The sequence below is a fragment of the Delphinus delphis genome, chromosome 17 (genome assembly GCF_949987515.2).
Source record: "Delphinus delphis chromosome 17, mDelDel1.2, whole genome shotgun sequence".
Classification (NCBI taxonomy): Eukaryota; Metazoa; Chordata; class Mammalia; order Artiodactyla; family Delphinidae; genus Delphinus; species Delphinus delphis.
Window position 1 is genome coordinate 79,672,846 of NC_082699.1, and position 27,911 is coordinate 79,700,756.

Below are 27,911 nucleotides of genomic sequence, written 5' to 3' on the forward strand. Positions count from 1 at the left end.
CTCATTTGCCTGACAGACTAAACGTGTCCCGGGACTTCAGGGGCTCTGGGCCAGCCTTCTCGCAGCACTTCCTGCGCAGGTGACAGTGGAGCCCCACAGAGCAGGAAAGCCACCCCCACGTCCCTCCGCGGCCCCATGCGGGTACCAAGTAACCAAGCAGCCCCTGCTGACCCCGGCGAATGCCCTCCTCCCGGCACTGAGGTCTCGGCCGCCAAGGCCCAGTGCCTCCGCACGGCCCGGGTGCTTGCCCTGAGCCGCGCCCGCGCCCCAACGGGACCCAATAAGCACAAGACCACTGTCAGACAGGAACGTTCAGGGCCAGCAGCATCTGCACCTTTATCCACAGGCTGGGCGGCTGGGCCCAAGATACCACCGAATCTCTATAAAACCCGGAGGAAACGAGGAGAAAGTGCAAGTCCAGGGAATGGGTCTAAGGTCACGCGGAGAGGTCACTGTTATCAAAACGCTCCTGGTCATACACTTCAGCCACCACCTTGCGGCCAGCAAACCAGCGCCCGTTGAGGGCCTGGATGGCCTTGTGAGTCTCAGAGGCTACGGAAAACTCCACAAAAATCTTGACAATGATCTCTGCATCCTCCTCCTCGCCCTGCTTCTCCTGGTAGATGATGACACGGTTGACAGCACCAAACTTGCCACACTCCTCGGTCACCTCCCCCTCCAGGTCGTCATCGATGTCCTTGGGGTCCACCATGTTGCGCAGAACCATCACTGTGGACTGTGGGGCGGGGGACAGCTGAGAGCTGTGGCTGGCTGCACCACCCCGCCCCACCCCGCCCCGCCCCACCGGCCCCGGCTGCCCACCTCCTGCTTGCGGAGGAGCTTCTGCATCACCATGTGGCGGGCGCTGCTGCCAGAGATGCTCATGTGCTCCTGCTCACTCAGCATCTCTGGCCTCTCGGACTCAGGGAACAGCTCCTCCTCCTCCTTCTCTTTCTTGGGCTCCAGGAGACCGAGTGTCGGAGGGCTGGCCAGGATGGGGTTCACCACTCCCACAGAGGGGATGGTGACCGGAATGGGAGGCCGGGCCGGGGTCACACCTGCAGCAAACCCACCAGATCCAGCAGTCACTCCCCCCGCCTCCACCATTCCCAGGAAGGAGCACAGCACCGCTGAGCATGGCTGAACTGCCCGGGGCACAGGGGACTAAGGAAGCTCATTAAGGGCAGCTGAAGGCATCAAGCCCAGAGGAGGGGGCAGGGGAAGGAGGGAAACCTCGACCCACCCAGGCTCACCTGTGATAACTCCCGGGGCCTGGGCAGCCATGACAGCCTGGGGTAGAGCCCCCAGGGGCTGGGCCAGAGTCAGGGCAGGGGACACCAGTCCAGGTGTGGCTAGAGTACCCAGTACCGCTGCTCCAGCCACTGCTTCCTGCAACCAAGGCCACTGTGCTTAGTCCCCGGTCTGGCCGCCTCCACTCAAGACCAAAGAGCCAGTCCGCACAGGATCGGGGGCCTGGTGCCCACCACCAAGCCCACACAATCCCACCTGCCCTTACCTGAGCCGTAATCTTGGCTGTGGCTGCAGCTGCGGCCACAGCAGCAGCAGGCGGGAGGCCTCCAGGTGTGGCAGGTGTAAGCAGGGGCATAGGGGGGGTGACAGCCTTGCCCACCCGCAAGTACTGGCCACCCAGGTCAAAAAGGTTCATGGAAGACACGGCATCCTGGGACGACTGGGCCTTCTCATATTCTGCAGAGCAGGAGTGGCAGTGAGCGCCGGCCACGGTGTCGGGTGGGCTTCACCGCCACCCCGCCTCCCCAAGCTCACCGATGAAGCCATAGCCCTTGTGCTTGCCAGTCGTGGGGTCCCGAGCCAGTGTGCAAGATTTGATCTTGCCGAAGGCCTCAAACACACTCTTGATGTCGTCGTCCGAGAGGTCCTGGTGCACAGAAGCCACGTAGATGCGGTTGAAGGCTCGCGCCTCCTCGGCCAGCTGGTCTATGATGGGCTGGGCCTGCCCTATGTTGCTGGGTCTGCCCACCTGGGGGAGAGGCAGGGATGAAGAGTGCCCAGTCAGCCTAGGCCGGGTCGCTGCAGGCTCCTGGAGGGGCTGCTCTGCATCTCGGGGGGACTGAACACCGCACACCCGTGCCACGTGCTGACCCCGAGGTCCACCCCCGGCCTCACCTTGATGTTCCTGCCTCCCAGCATCACGGAGTTCATCTGCTCCAAGGCCAGCTGGGCGGCCTCTGGGACCTCGTACTCCACAAATGCAAAGCCCTGGACGCAGGAACACGCTGTTAGGCCTGGAGAGCCCGGGGGTGGGGCAAGGCAGGGAAGATGGAACCTCACCTTGTGCTTCATGGTGACGGAGTCCCAGGACATGTCAATGCTCTTGATGGGTCCAAAGGGGGCAAAGGCCTGGCGAATGGTGTCCTCCCCCAGCTCGTAGTAGATGGAGCCCACGTAGACCCGGCACATGATGGCTAGTGCCCGCTGTCGCTGAGCTGCCATCTGGAGCAGGACACAAGGGGAGAGAGAGCCACTGGCTTGTGAGGGGGTGGTGGGAGGCTGGGCAGCCCATTCCCCTCCTGGCCCACCCACCCAGCTCCGCTTGGGGAGGGCTCCCCACACGGCAGCGTGGTACAGGCTCAGCCCCTGCAGTCAGGGTGGTGGGGGTCGGCAGGACCCCACCCCCAGGAAGGAAAGGCAGGCCTGGAGGCAGGAAACGAACGCACCCCGGCCCACCCAGGTCCCGGGCAGACTGACAGCGAAGCTGACAGGTGGTCGCAAGGCAGGGCCGCAAGCCCTCCAGTTTGGGGCCGGGCACCCAGGTGGGCTGAGAGGTCCTCCCAGGGTCCTGGCCGTGCACTCCGACAGAGAGGGAAGGGGGAGCCGCCAGGCTGCAGGGACCCACTGGTGTGGAGGCGAGAGAGGGGACAGAAGACAGGGCAGCTACCGCCCAGAAGAGACCCCGGGGAGGAGGGGAGGAGCCCAGACAGGGGCTCCCTGGAGAGAAGACGAACAGCAGCCGCTCGCGCAGGGCCCCAGAGCCTGAACCCTCACAAAAAAGGGCTGCCACTCCCCGGGAACATCAAGAGGTGGCAGAGCCGCCAAAAGGAGAAGCCCCTGGGCTCTGCTTGGGCAGACACACCGCCTCTACGCTGGGGCGAGCATGGCAGTTGTGCCGAGGGACCTCCCCATTCCCTCAAGGAGACAGTTCCCACCCTGCCACCTCACATATGACATGCCTGGTAGGGAGGGTCCTAGAGCCACACGCCATGGGCCACTGGGAGGAGCTGGGCCCAGGGAGGAGACCACAGGCCCAGGGCAGGCAAAGGAGACGGGGCCCTGGCTCTAGCCCCTCAACAGGGGAGCCCCACACCCTCACGAGGTTCCCCATAACCAGAGGCCAGCTTCTTTTAGATACATCAATTGGCCTAGAACAGGCCGGGCCCCCCGTCCCTCAAAAAGGGGCCTACAAATAAGGTCCACATCTCCCCCAGACTAGAATTCCCCCCCACAAATGGGACTCCCCTCCTCAAACTATACTCTCTACAAACAGGCCTCAGGCTCCCTGCTGAGACCAAGGACCCCCCCAAAAGTGCAATTATGTCCCCTCTCGCACCAGGCGCCCCAGACATAAAGCCAGCTGCCCCTCGGGTCAAAGTTTTCCAAGATAGGAGCTCGTCTCCTCTTCAGTGTGGGCTCCCCAACAGCAGGTGTGCCAAAAGCCCTCTCCCTGACCTGTCCCCACAGACGGACGCTTCCTAGGGAGGACACAGGGACTGTCTGGTCCTCGAGGTCAGGACTACGTCTCCCCTGCGAGAGCGGCACACCCAGGGGTGACCCCCAGAGAAGGCCACGTTTCCCCCTCGGACTCCCCAGAGGGGCCTGGCCTCCTCCTCAGCCTGCCTCTGGGGGATGGAGGGGCTTCTCCTTCCCAGACTCCTGCTGATAGCAGCCAGGGCTGTGGCCGCCGCCTCTGCCTGTCCCCTGTCCCCTCTGGCCGCCGCCTCTGCCTGTCCCCTGGCCGCGTGGCCTCCGCCCCTTGCTGACAGCCAGGCCCGAGGCCCAGTCCTCGTGCTTCCCTCTCTCATTTGCTTGGGTCCCCCCAGCCCCCCACCCCATCCATCCGTCCTCCCTCCAGGGTTTGATGGGGCCATGAGTTAAGACCCTTCTCTCCTCGGGGGCCTGACCCCAAGCCAGGAGCCCGAGCAGCCTGGAGACCGGCGGAGCTGGAGGCCCGGCGGTGCACCCCGTGTGTGCAGGCGGCATGGGTGCAGGCGGGCCTGGCGTGGGCAGCTACCCTCCTGGCCGGCTGCCCTCCGCAGTTACCTGGCCGGTTAGTTTTAAGGCGGGCCCTCAGAGCAGATGTAGGCCTCCCCAGGGGCGGTCCCGGGGTGGGTGCCCCCCACACCACTGGCCCCGCCACGCCTGGCGCTCTGTTGCGCTTGTCCCGAGCTGGCGGGCAGGGCCGGCTACGGGGAGCAAGGTCCCCAGCACGCGGGCCGCACTGCCCCCCTCTAGCCCTGACTAAGGACATGAGCCCCGGAAGAAGTGAGCATGTCTATTGACCGATTGCAAAGGTGAGAGAGGATCTCCAAAGCCCATTGTCACTGCTGCCATCTGAAAGACAGTAAAGACAGAGTTCAGTCTGTTGGAGCCGAGCAGTCTCCGCTCTCGTCACACCTCACGCAGACAGCGGCAAGGCCCGGAGTCCCCGCCCTGCCAGGAGGCCCGCCTGCCTTCCCACACTGCCGGCCAAGAGGCCAGCTGCCGGCACCTGCCCAGGGGGGCCTCAGAGCCCCAGGTGCCCCGCCCCGCAGCCTGGCTGGCGGGGCAGAAGGAAGGGGGAAGGAGGAGAAGGAGGAGAAGGAGGAGGGGGAGGAGGAGGAGGGAGGGGAAGGGAAGGGGGAGGGGAGAAACGGATGGAGCACAGTGAAGAGCCAGGGCATCTCCTGGCAGCGTGAACATCTGAGGGGGAGGGGGGCAGGGGGCGGTGGGGGGGGGCTCGAGGCCCAGGCACCTGTCAGCCTCACCCTGTCCTCTTCCCCAGAGCCGAGGCAGCCTTTGGCCACAGGCCTAGAGCAGGGCCCCGTGGAGGCGTCCCCAGCCTGTCCTCTCAGTCCTGGGCCCCAAGCCGAGGACTGAACTCCCTGCAGGGGGGCCCCGACTGCTCTTATCCGAGGCCATGGGGGTGGGGAGGAACATTCCTAGGGGCTGCAACACCAGCCATGCCGCCTGGGGGCACACGGGCTCAGGGCCACAGTCTGAAGTCCAAGAAGAGGAGCCGATTCGGGAGGGGCGGTGGGGCGCAGAGGAGGGTTGGGGGGGGCGTGGGTCAGGCTGGGCCACTCGTGCCCCAGGGAGGAACCCGGGCGTCCCAAGGAGTCCTTGAGAAACCGAGCAGCACGACACCTTGCGGGGACAGCCGCAGGCACAAGAGGAGGAAGAGAAGGCAGAGGAGGCGGTGGAGGGGCGGGGAGGGCAGCTCACCTGCAGGTTGGTGAGCTGCTGCTGCTGGTGGGCGATGGTCTGCTTCACCAGCACGCTCTTGATGCTCTGCTCCATGGCGTACTTCTTGGCCTGCGAGAGAAGGTGTTGAGGAGCACTGGGGGGCCTGGCCTGCGGGGAGATGGGCCTTCCCCCGCCAGCGGCTTCCCCCTGCCGCAGCGCCCCGGGCAGGACACACGCTCTCACCTTCTGGAGGGCCTCTTGCTGCTCAGGCGTCAGGGGAGGCAGTCCCAGCTTTGCGGCTGTGCTCTGCCCGTTCTCCATCTTGATGGAGTCTGTCCCCTGGTGATGGGGAGCAGGGAAGGCATTAAGGACAAGTTCAAGACCTCCCTCACACGGCCCCAGGAGCCCACCCCACCTCCTTCCCCGACAACCGCACGTGGCCTGCAGCTCAGCCCGCTCCCAGGGGCAGACACGTCCTCACACAGACTGTCTCCCACCTAGCCTGGACGTGGGTCTGCCCACCTGACACCCCTATGCCTGTCCCAGGCCGGTCTCCTCCAGGATCCACCGGGAGGACACACACCGAGGCAGACAGACACATTGGGGGCCCTTGGCCAACCCAGGGCAGCTGCAGGACCCAGGCTTGCAGGAGTCACCCAGACAGGTACAAGTAGTGAGAGGGCCCAGCCCTCGTGGCATGCCTGACCCCAGAACCCCCGTCCCATGCTGCACAAGAGAGCCAGCCTCAGCTGTCCTCTAAGACAAGGGGAGGGGGCCAGGGCTCGCTGGAGGTCCTGGGACTCCTCACTCCCGGACCGCCTGGCACCCACACTTCCTCATGGCCCCAGCCGCGGCCACAGACTCGGCTTCCCTGCTCGGGACGAGATCCAGGGGCCACTCAAAGAGCAAGTATGGGCAAGGGCTCCCTCCCAGCACAGCTCCAGGCGGTAACCCATCCCTGCACACTGTGCACACCGCCCGGAGAGCCCGGAGTTGTTCTCCCAGGCCACGGCAGCCCCAAGGAGGGCTCCAACCCGCCTCCACCAAACTCCTCCCTGGGCTGTGCATAGGCACCCTGGCAAGAGAGGCCAGAAGCAGGCCAGCCACAGGGGGACAGAAGTGGACACCCACCAGCACCCTAGGCGAGCACCCTAGGCACAGGGAGGAGGAGACGCTTTGGTGGCGGTGGCGGTGTCCCAGCCTGCTGCAGACCACAGTGGATGCTACTAGGACTGTTTACATGCCCTCTACCAAAACTCATTTCTAAGCTGTTTGCAGGGGGAAGAAAACAGTTGTGTAAGCTGGAAGAGAAGCACGGCCACCAGACCCAGAAGAGCACGTGTGTCGGGAGTTAGAACACACCTGCCTATCCACCAGTTACTGGGTGGCCAGCAAGCGCTCCAGAGCGGGTATCTGCAGCACCCAGCATGAAGCCTCGGGAGGGACAGCAGAGAAGAGAGGCAGGTCGCCAGCACAGGAGTGACGAGCAAGGACAGAGGTACAAAGGGGGCAGGAAGGGGCTGGATGACCCAAACCCCAAGAACCACCATCCTGACCAGCTGGAGTGTGGGGTTTCCAGCACAGGGTCAAAGGGCAGGAAGCCCTGGAAGCCCCTCCCCTGGCGACCCAGTCTGGCCCCTACGAGGCTGTCCTTCCCGCTGGCTCCAAGCCCAGTTCTCCTTAGTGCGAGACAGGCCCAAGAGCCTGGGGCTATGACTCCAGAGCAGGCTGTCACCATGGTAACCAATGCTACCCCCTTTCAGCCCCTTAGAAACTTTTCAATCTCCTCTTTGTCTTGATAAACAAAAAGCCCTTCTACCAGCCAATGGCTGGCTAGACAGCCAGCCAGGGTCGGGGAGGGCTGGCTAGAGGGGCCCACCAGCTTCAGCCCCCGTAACTTCCTAGGGTCCAGGCTGCGTGCCATGGCCCTCCCCCCAGCGTGCTGGGGGCCCAGCCCAACAGCCCCCCAACACTCTGGACGCAGGCGCTGCCGTGGAGAAGCGTGAAGAACCTTCTTACCCGGCTCCCCCTCCCACACTCCCACCGGCTCTGCGACCAGAACTGGCCAAGATCTCCCACGCCTACCCTGAAGCCCTGCCCCGAGGCCGCCAGACTTGGACTTTGACTTACACACGGTTCTGCTTTCACGTTTTACTTAAGTCAGAGATCTGAAGTGAAACTGTATCTCTGGCTCTTAGCAATACCCTGCACGTTCGGGAACAACACGTTTGCCCTTCTGTATGACACCGACGTGAAGGGCTCCCACCGGCTGAGGTTCACACCCCACCTGACCACAGCCACCATCTGCCTGGTGTCTGAAGACACATGAGGCTTCAACCCACCACAGAAGCAGGGAGGACGCCAAGTAGAGGCAGGGAGGAGGAGGCTACAGCCAGGCTGGAGGCTGGGTGGCGAGCGAGAGGGCAGGACAGAGAAGAGTCCCTCGGGCTCCTCCCGCCCCACCCCCTGCCAGGTCTCTCTGGGCCCAGGGACGCGAAGGCAGGCAGGCAGGCAGGCGGGCGGGCGGGCGGGCAGGCGGGCCTGAGGGCGAGGATGCTTAAGGTCAGTACCTGTGAAGGTTTCCATTTGTCTCCCGCTGCCACCACTGCCGCCGCCGCCGCCGCCACCGCCGCCGGCTCGGACCCCCCTCCTTGCTGGCCATTGACCTGCTGCAGGCAGGAAGGAGATGATGTGACGGACGTCCACAAGACCCAGCCACCCAGGCCCTCTCTCGTCTTTCCTGGTTAAGAGCTGAGCTCCGCACGGACCAGGAAGGGAGGCCGGCAGGGGCCCAGGAAGGAGCCAGCTGTGACATGGCCCCTGGACACTCCTGACACTGCCTCCCTGCACCTCACCCTGCCCACTCCTCCAGCACACCTGCAGCTGCCCAGAGCCCAGCACAAGGGGCTGGCCTGGCAGAAACCAGAGCAAATCTGTGGCAGCCCCGAGCTGGCAACGAGTCCCCAGAAAGAGACAGGGTAGAGAGCTGAGCTATGCTTCTGCCCCAGCCCAACAGAAGGCAGGAGTGGGTCGAGAGCTGCCCTCTGGCCACACAGCTGAGGTCCTAAAGATCACTTCCTTTCCTACTGGTAGGCTGGGCCAGGCCAGGCAGGACAAGATGATAAGGAGCGCAGATGGCCGTCTCCCTCCTGAGGCAGACAGAGGCACCTCTTCAGCACCCTGTCCACATGCTTGGGCCAGCCCACAGCTCAGCGTCAGCCCCAATGCCTTCAACAGTCTCTGGCCAAAAAGCCCCTGGGGCAGGTCCCAGGCCCCTCCTGAAGACAGCTCCGAGGAGGGCTGCCCTCTGAGTGGCAGGGCCGGGCAGGGTGTCTGCATGTATAAACCTCCCTCCCCCAGCAAACTGTCCAGGGCTGTCTAACTCGGGGCAGATGAGAGCTTGGCCATGCCTAGAGGGGCCGAGAAGCACTGCCATGCAGAGCCAGCCCAATGGAAGGAGAAGCTGCCGACCCGGCTTAGAAGGGTGGCAGGCCAAGGGCAGGAGGTGGGCAACGTCACAGGGGAGAGGGTCTTAGTGGAGGCGCCCTGAGACTTCCCCACCTTCTCAGATGCCACACAGCAGGAACCCGCTCCCAGATCAAGGACGAGACCCACAGGTATCTTGAACACAGGCGACAGCCATGCCCACCCTCAAGGGTCCGTGCACAAACAAAGCCAAAGGCTGGGCCAACGTGGCCAGAGCATGTCTCAGGAGTTCCAGCCTCAAAGGAGAGACAGCAGCACAAACCTGACTGCACTGGAGACGTGGCCAGCGGGCACAGAAGCTGTGGCCGACCCAGCCTTGCTGCCTCCCTGGAACCCCTCTGAACTCGGCACCACTGCTGCTTAGAAACTGTGCCCCAGAGACAGACAAAGGAAAGGGGGGACCTGCTGACACAGGTCCCACCCAGTGGGCACATGGCATCTGGGGACAGGGTTAGAGTCTGGCTTTGCCCCAAGTTCCGTGGCAGCCCCCAGAACACACCCAGAGCAGAGGCTGCCTCTTAAGACCCGCAGCAAGAGATCACTTCAGGTCTGGGGATACGATCCAACCTTTAGACCCCTGTGAACAGAGTCAGCTTGAGGGCACACTTATAAACCACTCCCCCAAATTACTGTAACAGCCAACAAAGGAACCAGGACAGTGCTGAGATCAGAACCCAGCTCAGAAGAGACTTCCCAGGAAAATTCAGTTCACCAAGAACTCTAGGAAGGACATCCTACCTCCTACCTATTCATGGCAGAAACAAAGTTTCCAGTCCCACTGAGCCTAGGGTTCTGTTCTAAGCAGATGGTAAGAGAGCTTAAAGGAAACTGTCATTTATCATTACAGCTAGCCCTATGCTGTCATCCTCTGGCAATGAATGAAGCATGCCCTGCAGTCACAAAGCCCCCCACCAGGCAGCAGTGCCTTGAGGGGTGCGAATCCCCCTCCGGCACGTGTGTGTGTGTGTGTGTGTGTGTGTGTGTGTGTGTGTGTGTGTGTGTGTGTGTGTGTGTGTGTGTGTGTGTGTGTGTGTGTGTGTGTGTGTGTGTGGTGGGGTGGGGTGCAGTGCTGCCCCATGATTCTGGGCCCCAAACCCCAGCACTGTCAATGATCAACAGCCCAGGGCAAAAGGATTATTTCCACTAGAAGAAAAGGAAAGTTAGGTAATTACTTAACATCTCCAGGCTTCAGGCCCCTCAGGCCTGTCTCCTGGGGCCGGCAGGAAGATTCAGTGAGTGGCTCCACACAGAGCGCTCAAGGCAACCCACGCGCACGTGGCAAGCAATGCATAGGTTTCGAGGGTTACTGGTGCTACCACAGCACCCAGAGTCAAGCGGCCACAGCAGGGCCACTGCAGGACACTGCCTTCCTTCCGTTCAGTCCCCTTGACACGGTGCCATGCTGTCCACTGCATGGCCAGGCTCTGTGCAGGGCACTGCAGATGCAGCAAAACAAGACAAGAGGCATGGCAACCAGCACCTACGTGAGATCATTTCTGTAGTTAACAAGTGCTAAGAAGAACATCAAGCACAGGGTGGGAAGAGCGGGACTACGGGGCACGCTGGGCCCCAGCACGCAGGGAAGGCCTCTCTGGGAACTGACATGCAGGCTGGGACCCACAGAAAGAGCAAAAAAGCAACTGTGCCCCTGGGGAGGGGGGAGGGTCCCAGTGCTCCTGCCAGATGGAACCCAAGGATGATGGTCCCAAGTGGGAGTGAGTCCAAGTGTCAGAGGAAGGGGCTACGGCCCGTTTCTGCAGCCGCCAGGTGGAAGGCACACCCACGTCAGAAGAGGCGCTTCTGTATCTTCCTGGGTCCTTCCTCAAGAGATCACGTGCCATTCCACTCCACCTCCCACAAGAGCTGAAGCCACAGCTTTGGACAGCAAACCAGCACTGCTCAGCATGCATGGACCGGAAGACAGAGACCAAGCTCTCAATATGCCCCAAAAGGACTGCAGGGAAACAGGTAACCCTTCTAGAAACCTATCCATTCAAAAGGTAGGAAAAGGAATGTGTTGGACCACAAGCTGGACTTCACTCCCACAAGCTGATGAGGGAAGCCCGGGCCTCTACAGTTTACATACACCTATTAGCATACACGTATTAACCTCTTGAAAGGAGTCAGACGGTCAGTGAAGACCCTTATTGAAAACCCCAGCTTACAGGGTTTAGACTCAGTGCCCCTATCCACCTCTACTATGACACCACCTGTGTCTGGCCCTGTGCCACAGCAGAGCTCAGTCCCCCTGAGCAAGGCTGAGGCATGGTGTTGACGCAGGTCTGTGGACGCCTGGGGACGTGACTCTCACTGGCCTCTCCTGCTCCTACACCTTCCCAGTTTTGGTGGCCTCCAAGCCTCCACCTTCACCTCTTTTCTAACGTCTCTCTCACAAAGGTAGTTGCTCTCGTGGCTTCAACAGGAAGCGGCTCATGGCAGAAAGAAGACAATGAAGTTAGCTAGGCCTGACAGTCACACACTGGGCCCCCCTCATAGCCTGGGGCCTCTCTCTCACTGGGGGTCAGTTTCTTCCCCAGTGCAACAGGTTCGGCCCCCTCTCTGGGCATCAGCCCCCAGCTGAGAGCATGGCCAAGGCAGTCTAAGTACACCCCCTGACCCTGAGATATCTCCCCTATCAGTCCAGCCTCCATCTACCTACAAATGCTGCCTTCTTAGACACACCTCACCACATCAGTCTGAGTACAGGTCGGGGGAGAGTGGCAGGTAAAGAAAGGGATGTACCGTGTGAAGGGTCCCAGAGGGGAGTCGGTCGCACAAGCCTGAGAGGAAGAAGAGTGAAAGGAGGTTTCACCACGGAAGTGCTGTGTGAGGAGGGGTTGTCCATCTATGCTAACTGCTCCATGTGGCTGAAGGATGAGACCACTGAGCAGGGCAGGAGGGGTTCCTTCCTCTATGTGCCCGCACCCCCCTAGCACTTCACGCACCCTGGGTGGGAACTGGTCTCCAGTGCCCACCAGACCCCGGAAAAGGGCAAGACTGCCTCTGGTTCCCCACTGTTCCCTCAAGTCCTCGCACAGCGCTTGGGACAATGTGATCGCTCAGGAAACATGCAATGAGAGACCACGTCTTCCCTTCCTGAGTGGGGCTAGCAGGACGGAGTCCCTGTTGGCTGGAAACCTCTTCCCCGCTGAGCATCAGCGAAGAGCAAATTCACAGCTGTGTACGCAAGAAGCCAAGGCCTCCCTCCTCACCAGGCCCGATCGCTTCCTACAGACCCCCGCACGCCCAATGGCCCCTTTCACACTAGCGGGAGGAGAAACGCCACGGTTCCCAGGAGCCCCGCCTTCAAGTCGGGGACACAGGCGCACCCCGTCGACAGAAGGGGACGACCGCCGCCGGGGCCCGACCGGCCTCACCGCGAAGGGACCCGGCTCGGGGCGCGGCACGGCCCCCAACTGCGCCCCGGGTCCCCACCGTGCCAGGCCCTCCCGCGCCGGCCCCCGGAAGCTGCAATCTGCGGGCCGGAAGCTGCGGCCGCAGGCCGGCCCCCGCCTCGCGCCCGCCCCGCCCCCGCCTCGCGCGACCAAAGGACGCGGGAGCTCGCGCGGGGCCCCGGAGCGATCGCCACATCCCCAGGGGACCCTCGGCGCCCTGGCCGGGCCGACAACCCGCTCCCGCCATCTGAGCGGCGGCCCGCGGTCACGGGGTGCTCACTTACTAGAGCTATGGTCGCTGTCGCCATCTTGCGCCCGTCGCGGCCGCCGCGCGCGCGCCGCACGCTTCGGCTCCTCCCGCGGTCTCGCGCGATCTGGGTGCCGGCGGAGAAACTCTCAAGAGGACGGAACTCTCGCGATTAAGGCCTTTTCCCCCCCGGCGACGTGGAAGGAAAAAGGAGCGCGCTTCCGGTGAGGGGAGAAACAGTTAACGCTCCGGGAGGGGCGGGTAGAAGGGGCGGGGCCAGGGGGTGTCGGGGGCGCGCGCGCTGCCGCCCGGCCTCCGCTCGCCGCCAGCCCCGCCCTCCGCCGGCCTCCGTGCGTCCCAGTCCCACCCCTCGCTTCGTCCCGTGCCGCCCTCCGGCCTCTGCTCGGTTTTCTGCCTGCTTTGCAGGAAAACCCGAGGCAGGTCACAGACGGCCCGATCCTCTCCAGGGCTGCGGTTAAAAGCAGTGACAAAGAATCGCTGTATTTCGGACTCAGATTTCGAGATGCATCTTTGCATCATAATATCTCCGAATGCGCCTACCAATGCATGGTGTGCTGTCACCTAATGGCCGCATTTTCTCTTTCCTACTGATCCATAAAACAGTGCATCTTTCGCACTGATGGCGTCGTAGAGTCACTGACATACAGTCGGTAGAAGTGCACCCCAAGAGACAGGCTTCTGAACCAATCCCGTGGGAAGGGTATGCACTCAGAGTCCCCTTAGTTCTGAACTGTTTTTTAAAGGCTCCAGGTGTCCATCCCTGGTGTTGAACTGCCCTGGACGTTTGCTGCATGCCCACCCAGTCCCAAGACCCTCACTCAGTGAGGCTCAGGCCCTGAAGTTGTCAGCTTAGCAACTTCAGCCTGCCTGAGGCAGCAAGGTGTCTTCCCCAACTAGGCAGGTCTCTTCTCCATCCTGGGAGAGTTTGACATGAAATACAGACACCCCTGGTTAAACCCAACAATATTTGCCTCATCTCCCTTCCCTCTAAAATGATAGGAAAAGGATTTTTATAAAGGAAGCAACCCATGAAGACAAAGGGGTGGAATGTTGTGGAGCTGAAGAAAGGTGGACAGCGGCAGCTGCTTTCGCATCTTGGAGGTCGGGGTCCAGGAGATCGTTCACGCAAGTGCGACTGTGAAAAGGAAGAGACTCCAGGGCTCAGCCCCTACCGGCAGTGGCTGGGAGGTGAGCTCCAGCAGAGGCGCTCTCGGTTGGGTTGGCCATCGGGGGCAGGGTCCTGTTCTGAAAGTGGGGGAATATGTGAGATTCCCGCCTTTCTGCCACCTCCACCCCTGGCTCCGAGTCCGGCCCCAAGCATGTGGCACCCACAATCCTCAGAGAGAAGAGCTCATCTCTGCAGTAGCTCCCAACACAGAAGAAAAGCCTGGCAGTTGGGAGGTGGTCAGGAGAATGGCCTGGCTCGATCCTTGATCTCAAAGCTCACCAGGCAATAGGCCCCAGCCACTAAGATTAAATGCAACTGGGCGACCCAGGATCACCAGACAGCTGAGGGAGAGGAAAAAACAAAAAAGCAAAAGGAAAAGGGACTCAGAAGGAACACAGCCAATAAAGCGAGCAGAAGAAGGAGGAAAAAAGGAAAGCTAAAACCGTATCCTCAGAGATATTAGAGAGGCTGTTGCGTCTGAAAACATGAACAAGAGGCTGGAAAGAAAGAACATTCAGCAAACGAGAAAGAGCACTTATAAATGGAAAGCATGAGAGGAAAACGAACAGTTAAACAGAAAGGTTGAAAGATAAAGCTGTAATTTTCCAGAATGTATGACAACGAAACCATATAGCTGGAAAGCAGACAATGGAGCCATTGTCGCACTTGTCGGCGCTCCCCAGTGCTAGAGCTGGCCGGGCGCCTTAGAGGCCTCCACAACAGGGGTGGGGATAAAGGGGTGGATCGGCTGGGACTTGCCACCTCCATTGTGGGGGGCAAAAGCACCACCCCCTGCTGGCAGCTTCCCCTGTGAAAATCTGGCATTGCTGCTTTCAGAGTGCTTGTGTGCTGGGCACTGTTCTCGTTACTTTTCACAGTTAACTTGTGCGATCTCACAACCACCCCATGAAGTGTGGACCATTATTATCCCCATCTTCACTGGTGAGAGAGTGGAGTCACAGACCACTGTCACACAGCAGGAAGCAGCAGAATGGCTCCAGAGCCTATGCCCTTAACCAGCACATATTGCACCTGTCAAAAAACAAGTCCAACATCTAAGTAAGCATTCCAGAAAAGGAGAGGGGAGAAATCACCACAAAAGCAAAGAAAGCTTCCTAGAACTGAAGGGTTGGGATCTCTGGACAATAGATGAAAGAGGTCATAAACAACAAGGTCCAGGGACTTCCCTGGTGGCACAGTGGGTAAGGCTTTGCGCTCCCAATGCAGGGGGCCCAGGTTCGATCCCTGGTCAGGGAGCTAGAGCCCACATGCATGCTGCAACTAAGAGTTCGCATGCCACAAGTAAGGAGCCCTCGAGCTGCAGCTAACACCGGGTGCAACCAAATAAATGAATGAATAAATATTTAAAAAACAAAACAACAAGGTCCTACTGTATAGCACAGAGAACTATATTCAATATATTATGATAAACCGTAATGGAAATTGCTGTACAGCAGGAATTAACACAACATTGTAAATCAACTATGCTTCAATTAAAAATTAAAATAAAAGAAAGAGCAGGTCTACATCAGGACACGTCGTTGAGAATTTCCAAAGTACTTGGGTAAAGAGAAGAACCAGAGAGAGAGAGAGAATAAATCACAAAGGGTCAGAACTCAGACAGGCATGGGAGTTCTTGGGACTGGAAGAAAATGACAGTCCTGGCAAGAAGTAATCTTCCACCAGCCCAACACTGTCCCTAGCTGCACGAACAAGCAGATGAGAGAGTAGTGAGGGCAAACAGGAACGACTCCGTGACCCTGCACGCATCCTCGCTCAGGATGTTCCTCCTCAAACAGAGGGTGAATGAAGGAAGAAGAAAGCATGGGTTCCAGAGACAAGAGGAGGGAGGTGCTGGTGAAGGCGCAGCCCATGCTGACAGCTGGGTCACAAACCCAAGAACAAGTAGCCTGGGGCAGAGAGTGGGCAGGCTGGGGGCTCCAGGAAAAGATGACGCAGCAGCCAGCTATGCAACAAATCTGAAGACTGAGAGTAGGTTCGCACTTCTGCGGGAGAATCTAGGGAGCAATTAATGAGACGTGTAGAAAACTAAGCCCCCCAAAAGGCAATGATTAACTCCAGGGGAAACAAAAAGTTGTGCAAGAAAGCAAATATAACCCTAGGACACCTTGTTCTTGTTCTGTGCTGAGACCCGTGGGAATGAAGCGGTAATACTACCCATCACACTGGGATGACGCTGGGTCAGGGGGTTGAGGCCAGTGACCCCCTTCCCCCCAGAGGACACCGGCAGGTGACATGTGATGTTAAAAACCAATAAAAACACAGTAAAAGCATGTGTGCGATTTTGTGAAACATGCATTTTAAATGCCTGAAGAAACAGCTAAGAGAGTTGAATTTGGAAAGGGTCAGGGTTAGAGACAGTATTTATTATTTATTTATTATTGGCCTAAGAAAATTCCACTTTTAAAATAATGTGTATATAACTTCGAAAAGATAAAAGTTAAAATGAAAACATCAACATAGGCATTGAACGAAGCAATGATAGTATTGATCCTTTTGAGTTCAGTTTAATCACTGGTACAATCTGTTATGCATCGGACACTCAAACTGTTTTAAGATGACGCAGAATCAGACAGCATCAGCGTTTCCAACTAGATGTGTAAGTTATTTTAGAATGTAATTTTAAATTGAAAGGTGTGAGAACTTGAATAATTTTGTAAAGAGTATTGGAATGTTTAAGATAACTTGAGATTCACCGTATTGGTGCATTTATTTCATTTGATACATCTTGGTAAGGTGTTTTGGTTTAGGGTTTAGGCTAGGGTGATGTGGTAGGTGGGATAATGACACCCGCCCCCTGCCCCTTGCAAAGATGTCAGTGTCCCAACCCCCAGAACCTGTGAATATTACTTTACTTGGTGAAAGGTATTTTGCACATGTGATTAAGATTAAGGACCTTGAGATGAGGAGATCATCCTGGATTATCCGGGCGGACTCAACCTAGCCACACGAAACCTTCCTAGTGCAGAAAACCAGACACACAGTTTCATGAGACAGACTCCACCCGATGTTGCCGACTTTGAAGACAGAGGACGGGGCCGTGAGCCAATGGAGGTGGCTGCCTCTAGAAGCTAAGAGTGGCCTTCAGTTTACAGCAGGCAAGGAAGTGGGGACCTCGGCCCCATCACTGCGAGGAAATGAATCCCTGCCCTGTGCCCAGCGCCGCACCTGGCACCTGCAGGCCAGCAACCTGAAGGAGCAGGAAATGGGTTCTGCCCTAGGACCTCCAGAAAGACACGCAGTCTTCCTAACACCTTGATTTTAGTCTGGTGGGATCCGTGCCAGACTTCTGAGCTACAGAACCATCTAAGTGTGCTGGTTTAAGCCACTGAGTTCGTGGTAAACCCTGACAGCAGCAACAGAGAACTAACACGGTGGTGAGCTTTTCTTGTTTGACATTTGAAATGCTTAGAAACCTGAATGTGCTCAGTTTATACATGCACTTTAAAATCTTTAAGAGTGATCAACTACATTTGAAAATGAAGGGAGGTGGTCCAAGTGAATGGAGGCTAGGGTTATGGGGGGTAGCGGTGGGGGAGACAGGGAGCTGGGCTGGTAGCCTTAGGACCCAGGAAGGCAGCTGCCTGCCACAGGCGGAGGTAAGAGAGGTAGCAGGAGGAGTGGTGAGCTTGGGAGGAGCACGGAGGGTGCCTGACCCTGACCACTCGAGGCCAGGGAACAAGGACAGAAAATAGCCCTTTGGAGGGTCTGCACTGGCCGGGGGGTGGGGTGTGAGAGCCACATGGAGCTGCAGGGCCGTGGCCCTGCCCAGTGCCCAGCACCACGCCTGACACCTGCAGGTGCTTTACCATGGGCTTAAGGCGGCGATTCCGGTTCCTCGTGTGGCTCTGCGGTAGCAACTTGGAATGGAGCGCTTCCCTGGGCACACATCTGTCCAGGGCCGACCCCCACCCCTCAGCCCCCCAGCACTGTGCCGCGTTTCCCTGCAGGGCAGCCTCTCGTGACCAGACAGACGGCGTCGGGGGTGGAAATGAAGGGTGCGGGAGGGATGCTGAGTTGTGGAAGCTGGCCGATGGGGGCATCCTGATCCTAAGGACATGTGGGGCTAACCAGCCCCCCAGCCCCAGCCCTGGCTCCCTCACCCCTGACGGGCCTGCCCCACCACCCTCAGCCCCACTGCAGGGTTGCTGGGAGCTGTGGAAGGGGGAGGTTCCTCACTAGCAGGCACACAGGCAGAGGGGGCCCCTGGTCCCCCACCCAGACGCTGGGGGCCAATGCCGAGCTTCCCCACGGGAGCCACCAGGTCTGGTTCCGGGGAGCTGGGGAGCTGGAGAGCTGGAGCGCTGAGGTGGGATCAAGGTCACGGCTGAGCTCCGCGGTACTTGAGGAAGGTGCTGTCTAGGAAGGCGGCCAGCTTCGGCCGATCGTCCTGCAGGGCAGGAGGGAGGCATGGGCGATGGTGGGGCACGGCCCACCCTGCGGCCCTCCCAGGCTGGCCGTACCCGGCTGCGCACCTCACCTCGTGGACGAAGCCATAGTGCACCAGCTCGGCGGCCAGGTCCTGGGCACTGTCGGCTGCAGCAGGGGCGTGAGGACCGGGCGTGAGGCCGCAGCGCCGCCCGCCGTGCCCGCCCCCCCCAACCCCCCGCCCCGCCACCGCCCAGGGTCCCGCCGGGCGGCCTACTTGGGAGCAGGTCGTAGGTGAGCTGCCGGTGCAGCCTGTCCTCCAGCACCAGGAGCAGAGTGAGCTGGGGAGGCGGGAGGGCAAGGTGGGCTCGGGAGTCGGCCCCGCCCCTCCCGCGCTCCCGCGCCTCTGTGGGTGGCGCCCCCCCCCTCACATGCCAGCGCGCCTGGTCCTCGCTTCTCTCCAGGTTACACTGCATCTGGATCACCTGGGGGAAGGGGGAGGCCAAGGTCACCCACGAAGGCTGGAACTCAGCAACTGGGCAGCAAGAGCAGATGCTGTGTCAAAGGGGCCCAGACACAAAGGGGTCGTAAAGACCGGAAATGAGGAGGGTCTCCAAGGGGAGCCTAGGAAGCACATCTCACTGCTAGGAGCCTGGCGAGTTGAGGGAAACTTCCAGAGTAGATATTGAAGCTGGGTACCGAAGGATGAATAGGAGTTTTCACAGGTGAGGAGAACACCTGAAGAAAGAGCGAGCTGTGGGAAGGGGGTGGGGGAGGAGCGAGGTGCGCAGGGATATGACAGCAGAAGCACAGGATGCCAGCAACACCAAGCCTCAGAGTGCCGGGCCAGGGGCGGGGGCGGGGGCGTGCGCTGAGGACCCCCAGCTGTGGCTATCAGAACACGAATTCTGGCTGGAAAGCCCGGGGAAGGCGGCCAGGCTGGGGGCTGGTGCAGCAGGCCAGTGGGGAACAGAGGGGGCCCAGATCAGGGAAGTAACCATGGAGACACACCCAAGGCCAAAGCCAGAGGCTCTGGAGCCCAGTGGGTGTGGACAAGGAAAGGGAGAGGGTGGCCGGGGAGGCCCCTGGCCAGGGGGGAGCCTAGCAGGAGGAGGGGACGGGGGAAACACAGGGCCTGGGGGCCTTGGCAGAAACACCAGGTCACAGATGTCAGCGAATCAGCAAGCCAAGGAGGTGGGATCCGAGAGGCAGCGTGTATGGGACAGGGGCCTGCAGGGGTCTTCCCCTGGAGCCTCTGGGAAAGGGGGTATCCCAGCTTGTACGACTGCCCCCCAAGCCCCACAAAGAGGTCAGCCAGAACCTGGTCTCTCCTGGCAGCCTGGAGGAGAGCCGGGCTGGGGGACTTGAAACCCCTGATACGGGCACCCGTCTGGGCGGTGGGCAGGCCTGTGGAGGCTGGAGTCTCACCTTTCTGGTCTCTGAGTCAAAGGGTTCTGGCGTCGGGGTCTTAGCCTTTGGGACTTCCTCGGGGGGTGGGGCCAGCACACGGGGCAGCCCCAGGGGCCGAGCAGCAGCGAAGTTCATCAGTGGGTAGATCCCATTTCTAGGGACACAGTGCGGGGTGGTGGCAGCTGAGGGCTCAGGCCTGACAGTTACCCACTCCCCAGCCTCACTCCAGCCCTCACCTGACATCCTCCAGGAACTTGTCAAGCTCCAAGCAGGAGACCTCTGAGTACCTGGTATGGGTGTGAGGAGAACATGAGGGTGGCGGTCCTGCGGGGGCGGGGGGGGTGGGGGTGGGCAGGGCTGGGGGGGCGTGGCCGGGAGGAGAGGGGAGGCCTCTGGGCTGCAGGCTGCTCACCGCCACTGCAACGGGGGCCGGGGCGGCCGGGGGATCTCTGCCAGGACCGTGTGCGGGTCCGTCGCCTTGGTCTTTTCCTCCACCACGTTCTCAGGCATGAGGTCTGCGGGCGGTGGGAGCACACAGGGCAGTGGGCCCTGAAGCACGAGGTCCTGCGGGGCCTCCTTCTGCATCCCGACCCCAGGCCCTGGCCCACCCCCAGGCTGGCCTGCCCCTCACACTGGTGCTGGATGAAGCAGTGAGCGGCCAGGAGCTTCAGCGAGTGCACCTCAAACAGCACACGGTGGAAGAGGAGGCTGTGGGCGGAGGGCCGGCGGGCAGGGTCCCGGGCCAGGCAGGAGAGGATGAACTCCTGGGGTGTGGAGAGGGGGCTGCAGTCGGTGGAGCCCCTCCACTCTGGCCCCACCGTGTGAGGAGAAGCCTCCCAACCCCGTGGGAGCCTTCATGGAGCAACGTGCAGAGAGTAGAGGAACCCCGTTAGCAGCCAGGCCAGGACCTGATTCTTCCAACAGGACAGTCGAGTCTGCCCCCGGGCCCAGAACTGCCCGTGCTCTACTTCCAGCACCCCTCACAAAAATCGTGGCGGGTTGACACTGTCATCCCCAATTCACAGGTGAAGCTGCGCTGCTCAGGGAGGACCCCAGCCCCGCCTCGCAGCCCTGGGGCTGGGCAGAGTGCTGAAAGATCAGCGCAGGCCCTCGAGGCCAGTGCAGCCTAGCCTGAGCCCGCCTACCTACGGCCTGCCCCTCTTCCGGTTGCCTCAGGTCAGGCCTGATTCCGGAGATGACCTTGAAGTGTCCCTGCCCTGCCCCACATCCGTGCCCTCCACTGGCTCTCGGGTCCATCCTGGCTCCACCTCCTCGTCAGTCCTGTCCAGGCCCCGTCACTTCCCTCCCCCATCCCCAGAGGTCACGCGGTGAAGCCAGACAGTCGCCAGACTCTGGCCAGAGAGGCTGTGGCTGCAGCTTCTGTCCGTCCGCAATCCCTTTGCCGGCTCCCCACCCACCTTGCCCCCAACACAGGCTAGGACCACGTTCTTTCTAACTGGTCTCCTGAAGGCTTACAGGCGGGGACGTGGAACCAGGCAGACCTGGATGCAAACACCGGCTCCACCACTCGCTGTAAAGCCTCTCTGAACCTGTTCCTTTATCTATAAAACGGGCATAAAAATTGTGCCCACACGGGAAGTATCTCTCCGGTCTCTCTGTGCTTAGAGTGTGCCCTCAGAGCCTTCACGTCTGCAACTCAACACGCACGCCCAGTAAGGCCCTCCTTGCGGGGGAGGGGGGGGTGGAGGCTCACGCAGCGGGCCTGGCCCAGACCTGCTGCACCTCCAGGCCTGCCCGAAGCACCGCACCGGCCCTCCTTGGAACACTGAGAGCCAGCCGGTAGGGGCAGGGCCAGCTGCTTACCCGCATGTTAGGGTCACTCAGAGAATGCCTGGCGCGAGCGATGGCCTCCTCTGTGACCCGGGTGTCCCCGTTGGCCTGGATCTCCAGCACAGCCATCTGGGGGGCAGGGCAAGGTCAGGCATGGGGAAGGGACAGCACAGGTGGGATGGGGGGAGTTAGCTGGGAGGGGCCCAGAGACCACGGGGTTAGTACCTCCAGCGCACACATCCCAAAAGAGAAGATGTCCACGGCAGTGCCATCGGCAACTTCTGAAAGGGGAGAGCAGATCAGGGCAGGTAAGGCGGATGCCGGGGGTGAGGGGGGACCCCCCCAGACTCACCTCCGTACTCTGGCGGGAAGAAGTGCAGGTTCCGAGGTTCCTCCCGCTCAACACGGATGGGGCTTCGAAGATCGTCTGGGAGCGCTGCGGAGAGCGCGCGGGATGAGCAGACCGGACCTCTCCCCCACGCTCCGTCCCCCCAGGGTCCCCACGCACCATTGGAGAAGATCCGGTGCCACACTGCGCCGGTCACCGCGGGGAGAAAGCAGGCGTCAACGTGATGGGGCAGTGGGCATCGTCCGCCCCGTTCCAGACAGGTCCCCCAGCCCCGCCCCCCGCCCCCGCCCCCGCCCAGCCCCGCTCCGCCAGCACCAGAGCCGATCTTGATGAGGCCGTTGTGCTGTATGAAGATGGTGTCGCTGGTCAGGTTCCCGTGGATGATGGGGGGACTGCAGGCGTGCAGAAAGCTGGGGAGGAGGGGAGAGCAGGGGGAGCTGGGTCAGGGGTGCCAGAGGGGCGGGGGCGCCAGGGCCAGGTGCTCGGGCAAGCCCAGGCCCTCACCTGAGCGCCGACAGGATCTGCGTGCACCAGCGCTTCCAGGCCTGGCGGCGGACGGACTCCGTGGGGTGAGCGCAGGAAAGGCAGCTGGGCCTGAGGTGCCCCGGCCCAACCCCGCTCCTGTGCCCAGGGCCGCCCAGCGCACCCCCGACCCCACCCTGGCCCTGACGCTGACCCAGCCCGCTCCCTGTACCCTGGCGTTCATGGCCTTGTGGTTCTTCTTGGTCTTTTTGAGGAACTGCTTGAGGCTGCCCGATGACACGTACTCCGTGATGAAGATGACCTGCGAGGCGGCAGGCTCACGGGCTCCACCAACGGTGGGTGCCCGCGGCCGCCCCACCCACTGGTGCCCCCTCCCTGTGGTGTGCCCAGGGCTCACCCGTGCTCGGGCCTCCGAGGCGTCCAGCCAGTACTTGTGCAGCTTGACGATGTTGGGGTGGTCCACCAGCACCAGCTGCTCAAACATGAGCTGGATCTTCTCCTGGGGGGGGGGGCGGTCACCAGGCTGGGGGGGCTGGGCGTTGGGGGTGAGGGCAGCAGGCCTTACCTCGTGGGCCGAAAAGGCCTTCCTGTCAGCGAAGTGCAGCTCGTTCCACACCACCTCCACCCCCTCCTCCGTGTCCATGGCCAGGAAGGTGCTCTGGACGCCGGGCATGTTCCCCTGGTTCACCTGGTGGGGGGGCGGGGGGCACGAGTGAGCTGGTGCGTGGGGGAGGAAAAGGGTGCGGGCTAGGTCTCCGCTCACCTCCCTTCCAGCAGCCCGAGTATGTGAGGCAGGCGCTGGCCTGCTCTGGGGGGAAGCTGAGCACCCAGGAGCAGAAGCTTGGTATCCTGGGGCTGTGCTGAGGGGATCTGGGGCATGTTCCGGGTGTTTTTGAGGCTGGTCCCCAGAGGACTAACAGCTGGTCCCAGAGGCATGGGGAGGTGGTCTCGGGAGGAGACTTAGAGAATCGGGGGTTCCTCACCAGGGCGTGGGCGCCAGGCTAAAGGAGTGCAAGGGCCCGTCAAGAAGGGGGCCGCCTGCGCGACGCTTCGGAGAGGTTTCGGGCCTCTGGCTTCCCGAGAGTCCGCACGGCCCCGCGTGGTCTCAAGGGCCCCTCCGCCGGAGGTGGGCGGCGACCCGCCCCTCCCTGCCGTGCCCACCTGCTCCCGCCGCTTCTGCCAGCGGCCGCACGGGCTCTCTTCCAGGATGTCGCTCTCGTCCTCACTCTCGTCCTCCCGCTCCCGCTCCCGGCCCCGCCTCGGCACCGGCTCCGGGGCCGCCATGGCTCGGCGGGTCCAGGCCGCCGCCCTCCGCGCTATCCGCCGCCCAGCGCCGCCGCCGCTCCCCTCCCGTCCTGGCCCCGCGCCCAGACGCCCAGCTGGGAGCGGAGCCGCCGCCGCCACCACCTCGAGTCCCTACTCGGGCTCCGGGAACTGGGAGGCGCGGGCGCGCGGCCGGCCCGGGGGTGGAGCCCGCCTGCCCCACCGGAGCCGCCTCTCCTGGCCGGAGCCCGAGCGGAGATTCCCCGTAGAAGGCAGAGACCTTGCGGCGCCCAGCGGAGACCCCACCTGTCCCCCGCCCAGGGGCCCAGCGCGTGGGGACCCACCCCGGCCGAGGCCCCGCCCACTATCCCCGCCCACATCCACGAAGGCCCCGCCTCGCGGACCCCGCCCCGTCAGAGGCCCCGCCCGCCCCGTCTAGGGCCCCGCCCCTCCCGAGGCCCCCTCCCGGTGGAGCTGCCTGGTCCCAAACAGGCTCCCCCCGGGACTCGCTGCACTCGGCTGCCCCGGCACCAGCTTGAGGCGAGCGGCCCGGGCGCAGGGGTTTGCGTGGCGGCCCGGAGCCGGGTCCGTCGGGGCCTCCCCGGGCCCGCGGAGGCCTGCGCCGACCGGCCCTGCCCAGCTCTGGGAGCCGCTGGTACTTCCTGCACCGGTTCCCCATCACAAGCTCTCCTGGAGTCACGGGCATCCTCACCCAGCCAAGGTGGTCCCGGCAGTGGCTGCAGCCTGCTCGTGGGTGGCCCTCAGCGCAGCCACCAGCTCCTCCACCAAGAGGGCCCCGTCCTTGTGCTGCTGGGTCAGCGTCACCCTCTGCTCCACGGGGACTGCCTCGGAGAGCGACATGGGCCGGCCCTGGAACTTGCCCATGGAGACGGTGGCCACGGCAGCTCTCAAGGTCTGCCAGGTGCTGTGCTCAGTGAACGGGGGCCCCTGTGGCTCCGCTCCAGGGCTCCCCACTGAGATGGGCAGGAAGGCCAGCCCTGTCTCTGGGTCGGTGACACAGTGGGCCAGCAGCTGCTCACAGCTGAGGCTCTCCTGCATGCCGGGGTCCGAGAAGCCAGCCGCCTGCGAGAGATGCTGCTGAGCTCTTTGTCCAGGCAGCCTAAGTGCAGGGTGGCCTCCCAGGGCAGCCGGAGCCTGCGGGCAGGACACCCTAGCCTGCCTGTAGCCAGCTGGGCAACCAAGAGCCTCAGCAGCGGAGGCCTGTCCACCAGCTCCCTCGTCATGGCCTGGAATAGGGGCATTCGGATGCCACTGAAGGGGCCACGATACCCCGTCACCACCTGCTCTGCTGCCAGGAGCTGCCTGTGGAGCTCTGGTCCAAACAGGCCTGCCCTGACCGCCTCATCTGGCCACAGCTGCCGGCCGGTGGCTGGGTCCACCAGCATGCGGGTGGCGTCCTGAGCCTCCCGGACCGGAAGCGTGGCGCCCGTGGGGAGCAGGTGCTCGGCCGAGGCCTGGAAGCTCTTGTGCCCTGCAGGCAGCAGGACGAGCCCTGCCACACCGCCGGTGCCCTGCGGGTGGCGCTGCACCTCGGTGCGTGCACCCACATCCGGCACCGCCAGCCTGCCCTCCCGCAGGCCTGGGCCGTCTCCACGTCCAGGACCCCCACCTCCAGCGGCCTGGCCAAGCTCGGTGCCCCACTCAGCGTACGGAAAGTGATCTTGAGGAGCAGCAGGCCCAGCCCCGTGCTGCTCCCTGTGGGGATGGAAAGGCTGTGAGGGACCCGAGACAGCCCAGGTGGGTGGGAGGGCAGACACGGTCAGGAGGTCAACCCTGCTCTCTGGACCCACCTCCAGGGCAGCCGGCCCTCCTGAGGGAGGGGCGTCACATCCAGCTTTGGTCCCTCCCCTTGCCCTGCGGCTCCCAGGAGGGGACCATGTGAGCACAGGGACCCCACGGTAGCCTTGGGGGGTGCGGGCTCTGTTTTCTCCTATAGGCCATCCTCTGGCCTCCATCTCAACCCCGCACCCTCCTCCCCCTCCCGCCAGGGTCCTGGTGCAGAGGCTCGGCCTCCACCCGCCGTTGGCCTCAATACCCAGCGATGACCAGTCCCTGCCCTGCCCTCGGGTGGTCTCCATGTATTCGTGTGCTTCTCCCTCCCCCTTCCCAGTGACCCCTCCAAATCCTTCCCCACCTTAACCCACTGCTGCCCTGGCCTCTGCTCCCTCCTGGCTCCCCACCGGGCTTCAGCCAGGTTCCTGCCCTCTGTCCCAAGTCTCTCACCTCAGCCCGGCTGTGTCCCCCTCTGCCCACCCTGGCCCCATGTCCTCCGGGCCATGGCCTCTGGAAATAGGGTCTTTGCAGATGTAATTAAGTTAAGGTTAAGGTGAGGTCACACTGGTGTAGAGAGGTCCTTATTCCAACACGACTGTGTCCTCACAGGAAGACAGACGGGGACGATGCCCAGCCCACAGAAGCAGACTGGAGGCGAGCAGCTTCAGGCCCCAAACCCAGCATTGCCACCAAACGCCAGAAGCACTGATTCCAGATCCTGGCCCCTCAACTGTGGAAGAATAAGGTGCTGTTGTTTGAAGCCTCCCGGGCTGTGGTAATTGTTCCCTCCCGGCCCCAGGAGCCAGTCCACGTCCTGCTTCCACAGAACCACACCTGCAGTCCCCGGTCCTGGTCCACACTGTCCTCGCCTCCCGCAGCTCCCCAAAGCCTCACACGGGGTCTCGGGAGAAGGCTCAGCCCCACGCGCCCTCGCCCCCACTCCGCAGCTCTTGCTGAGGTAACCTCGGACTCCAAACTGCCAAACCCCACAAACGCATTTTCGATTTGACCTCCCGACCTCTGGGGCACGGGGCATGGGGGACCCTCCTCCCTGGTGACATTTCCCCGTTCAGCCGGAGAGCTCCCCTGACCGCAGCTGGAGCCCAGCCTGTCCTGGGGTCGCGGAACCGCGTGTCCAGCTGCCTCCTGGACACCTAGGCCCAGCGGTCTCGCAAGGGGCCTCAAGTTCCATGGTGCCCCCAGAAGTGCTGGCTGTGAGCAGCTCTCCGTCACCCGCTCTGCAGAGCCTGAACCCTAAATCCCCCCACGGCCCCGCTCTCCCCATAGCTGGGCCCAAGAGGTGCTCCTCTGTGTCTGCTGAGACCCCTGGGCAAAATCCTGTTGCCCCCTTTCCCTGCCCGGATGTTGGGCCCAGAGCCCCGGTGGCGCCTGCAGCCGGTCTGCCGCTGGGTCTCGGAGTGCGTGCCAGGCCCGGGCAGACGTGGAGGCGGTGGCTTGGTGCTCACCCGCCCCGCCCCCGCCCCTGCCCCCCCGCCAGGTTCCAGGAGGCACGGCACTTGTTCAGCTCTCCCGAAGCGAGCAGGCCATGCAGTGTGGGCGCACAGGGCACACCATCATGCCTTTGAGAAGGTGGGAAGAGGACATGGGGTGGGGAGAGAGGAGCGTTGTTGAGATCCAGGCCTTGGGCTTCCCTGGTGGCGCAGTGGTTGAGAGTCCGCCTGCCGAGCAGGGGACGCGGGTTCGTGCCCTGGTCCGGGAGGATCCCACATGCCACGGAGCGGCTGGGCCCGTGAGCCATGGCCGCTGAGCCTGCGCGTCTGGAGCCTGTGCTCCACAACGGGAGAGGCCGCGACAGTGAGAGGCCCGCGTACCGCAAAAAAAAAAAAAAAAGATCCAGGCCTTGGGAAAGAACACAAAAGGCTTTGTTCGAGTGACCAGCTGGACGCCTGAGCGGGGTTCCAGGACTCGGTGTGACCGTGGTGGACGCAAGGCTGCCCTGACCTCCTTCTAGGGGTGGCTGAGGCCGCCCTGACCTCCTTCTAGGGGTGGCTGAGACTCTGCACCACCAGCCAGCTTGTCTCCCTGCCATCTGCTTCCTCCCCTCCTTCCCCAGGAGCCTTCCCGAGGCCACTCCCTGAAACCGTGTCAGGCTCTGCTTCCGCGAGCTGACCTGGACGCGTGCTGTGCTGCCCACCTGCCCAGTGACCAGCCTGCTTCCTTTGTATGGTGCGCCTCGTTCCAGGACGGCCTTCAGAGGGTGTGTGAGCAGAGGAAGCCTCAGGTAACAGGGCCCCTGGGGTGGCTGGAGCAGTGAGCTGACCACCTGAAGTCGGGCAGGGGACCAGGGTGGGAAAGAAAAAAGGTACTTCGCTACCCAGCCAAGGCGGGAGGGCTTTCTGGGCCACGGGGTCAGGAGCAGCCAGTGGGGGGGGGGGGTGCTGCAGGCTGTGTTGTCCCGCCGGGAGCCCAGCAAGGAAAACCAGAGGAGCAGGACAGACTCCTGCGCGGGAAGCTCAAGTTTCCTGAACAGCAGGGATTCGTGGGAGGGAGGGTGCTGGGGCCCTGAGGGCCATTGTGGGGGGAGGGCCTGAGGGGCTGGGAGAGGCCCTGTGCCTGCGGCTCTGCCCTACGCAGCTGGGTAACCGTGGCTGGGCCATGGCCCGTTTGGTCAGCAGCGACCTTGGGCCTGGTACGAGCCTCCCTGGTCCCTGACCAGGCAGGACGTGAAGAGGGGCC

General features: G+C 62.2%; 2 protein-coding genes across 7 annotated transcripts; both read right to left on the reverse strand.

Moving 5' to 3' along the window:
• Window positions 1-306: 306 nt before the first annotated feature.
• Window positions 307-12,691, reverse strand: PUF60 (poly(U) binding splicing factor 60). Of its 5 annotated transcripts, none has more exons than XM_059995361.1 (12): window positions 12,584-12,691; window positions 7,989-8,087; window positions 5,662-5,757; window positions 5,458-5,547; window positions 4,537-4,587; window positions 2,311-2,472; window positions 2,146-2,238; window positions 1,786-1,999; window positions 1,517-1,707; window positions 1,254-1,389; window positions 823-1,058; window positions 307-736 (listed from the first exon to the last, which is right to left on the reverse strand). In XM_059995361.1, exons 1-12 carry the CDS (start codon window positions 12,605-12,607, stop codon window positions 437-439), a joined length of 1,692 nt encoding a protein of 563 aa, XP_059851344.1. In that variant the 5' UTR covers window positions 12,608-12,691; the 3' UTR covers window positions 307-436. The 5 variants fall into 5 exon arrangements, with proteins under 5 accessions (XP_059851344.1, XP_059851348.1, XP_059851345.1 ...); XM_059995365.1 differs by lacking the exon at window positions 12,584-12,691 and adding an exon at window positions 11,647-11,665; XM_059995362.1 differs by lacking the exon at window positions 4,537-4,587.
• Window positions 12,692-15,242: 2,551 nt separating this feature from the next.
• Window positions 15,243-23,746, reverse strand: NRBP2 (nuclear receptor binding protein 2). 2 transcript variants are annotated; one of them, XM_059995386.1, is made up of 18 exons: window positions 23,319-23,746; window positions 22,723-22,845; window positions 22,555-22,656; window positions 22,369-22,458; window positions 22,179-22,219; window positions 21,990-22,084; window positions 21,834-21,857; window positions 21,678-21,761; window positions 21,551-21,606; window positions 21,359-21,454; window positions 20,166-20,298; window positions 19,947-20,049; window positions 19,771-19,821; window positions 19,553-19,688; window positions 18,556-18,609; window positions 18,402-18,465; window positions 18,232-18,292; window positions 15,243-18,146 (listed from the first exon to the last, which is right to left on the reverse strand). In XM_059995386.1, the coding sequence occupies exons 1-18, from the start codon at window positions 23,439-23,441 to the stop codon at window positions 18,116-18,118; spliced, it is 1,467 nt and encodes a 488-aa protein (XP_059851369.1). In that variant the 5' UTR covers window positions 23,442-23,746; the 3' UTR covers window positions 15,243-18,115. The 2 variants fall into 2 exon arrangements, with proteins under 2 accessions (XP_059851369.1, XP_059851368.1); XM_059995385.1 differs by having other exon boundaries at window positions 15,246-18,146; window positions 18,237-18,292; window positions 23,319-23,745.
• Window positions 23,747-27,911: the final 4,165 nt, after the last annotated feature.

Coding starts and splice junctions, on each gene's coding strand:
- PUF60 (XM_059995361.1), bottom strand. CDS start 12,607: ATGGCGACAGCGACCATAGCTCTA. Junction 8,088..12,583: donor CGACAGCGACCATAGCTCTA/GTAAGTGAGCAC, acceptor TCCTGCCTGCAG/CAGGTCAATGGCCAGCAAGG. Junction 2,473..4,536: donor CTCTCTCACCTTTGCAATCG/GTCAATAGACAT, acceptor GTCCTGCTCCAG/ATGGCAGCTCAGCGACAGCG.
- NRBP2 (XM_059995385.1), bottom strand. CDS start 23,441: ATGGCGGCCCCGGAGCCGGTGCCGAGGCGGGGCCGGGAGCGGGAGCGG. Junction 22,085..22,178: donor CAGATCCTGTCGGCGCTCAG/GTGAGGGCCTGG, acceptor CCTCCTCCCCAG/CTTTCTGCACGCCTGCAGTC. Junction 21,858..21,989: donor CCTCATCAAGATCGGCTCTG/GTGCTGGCGGAG, acceptor TGACCGGCGCAG/TGTGGCACCGGATCTTCTCC.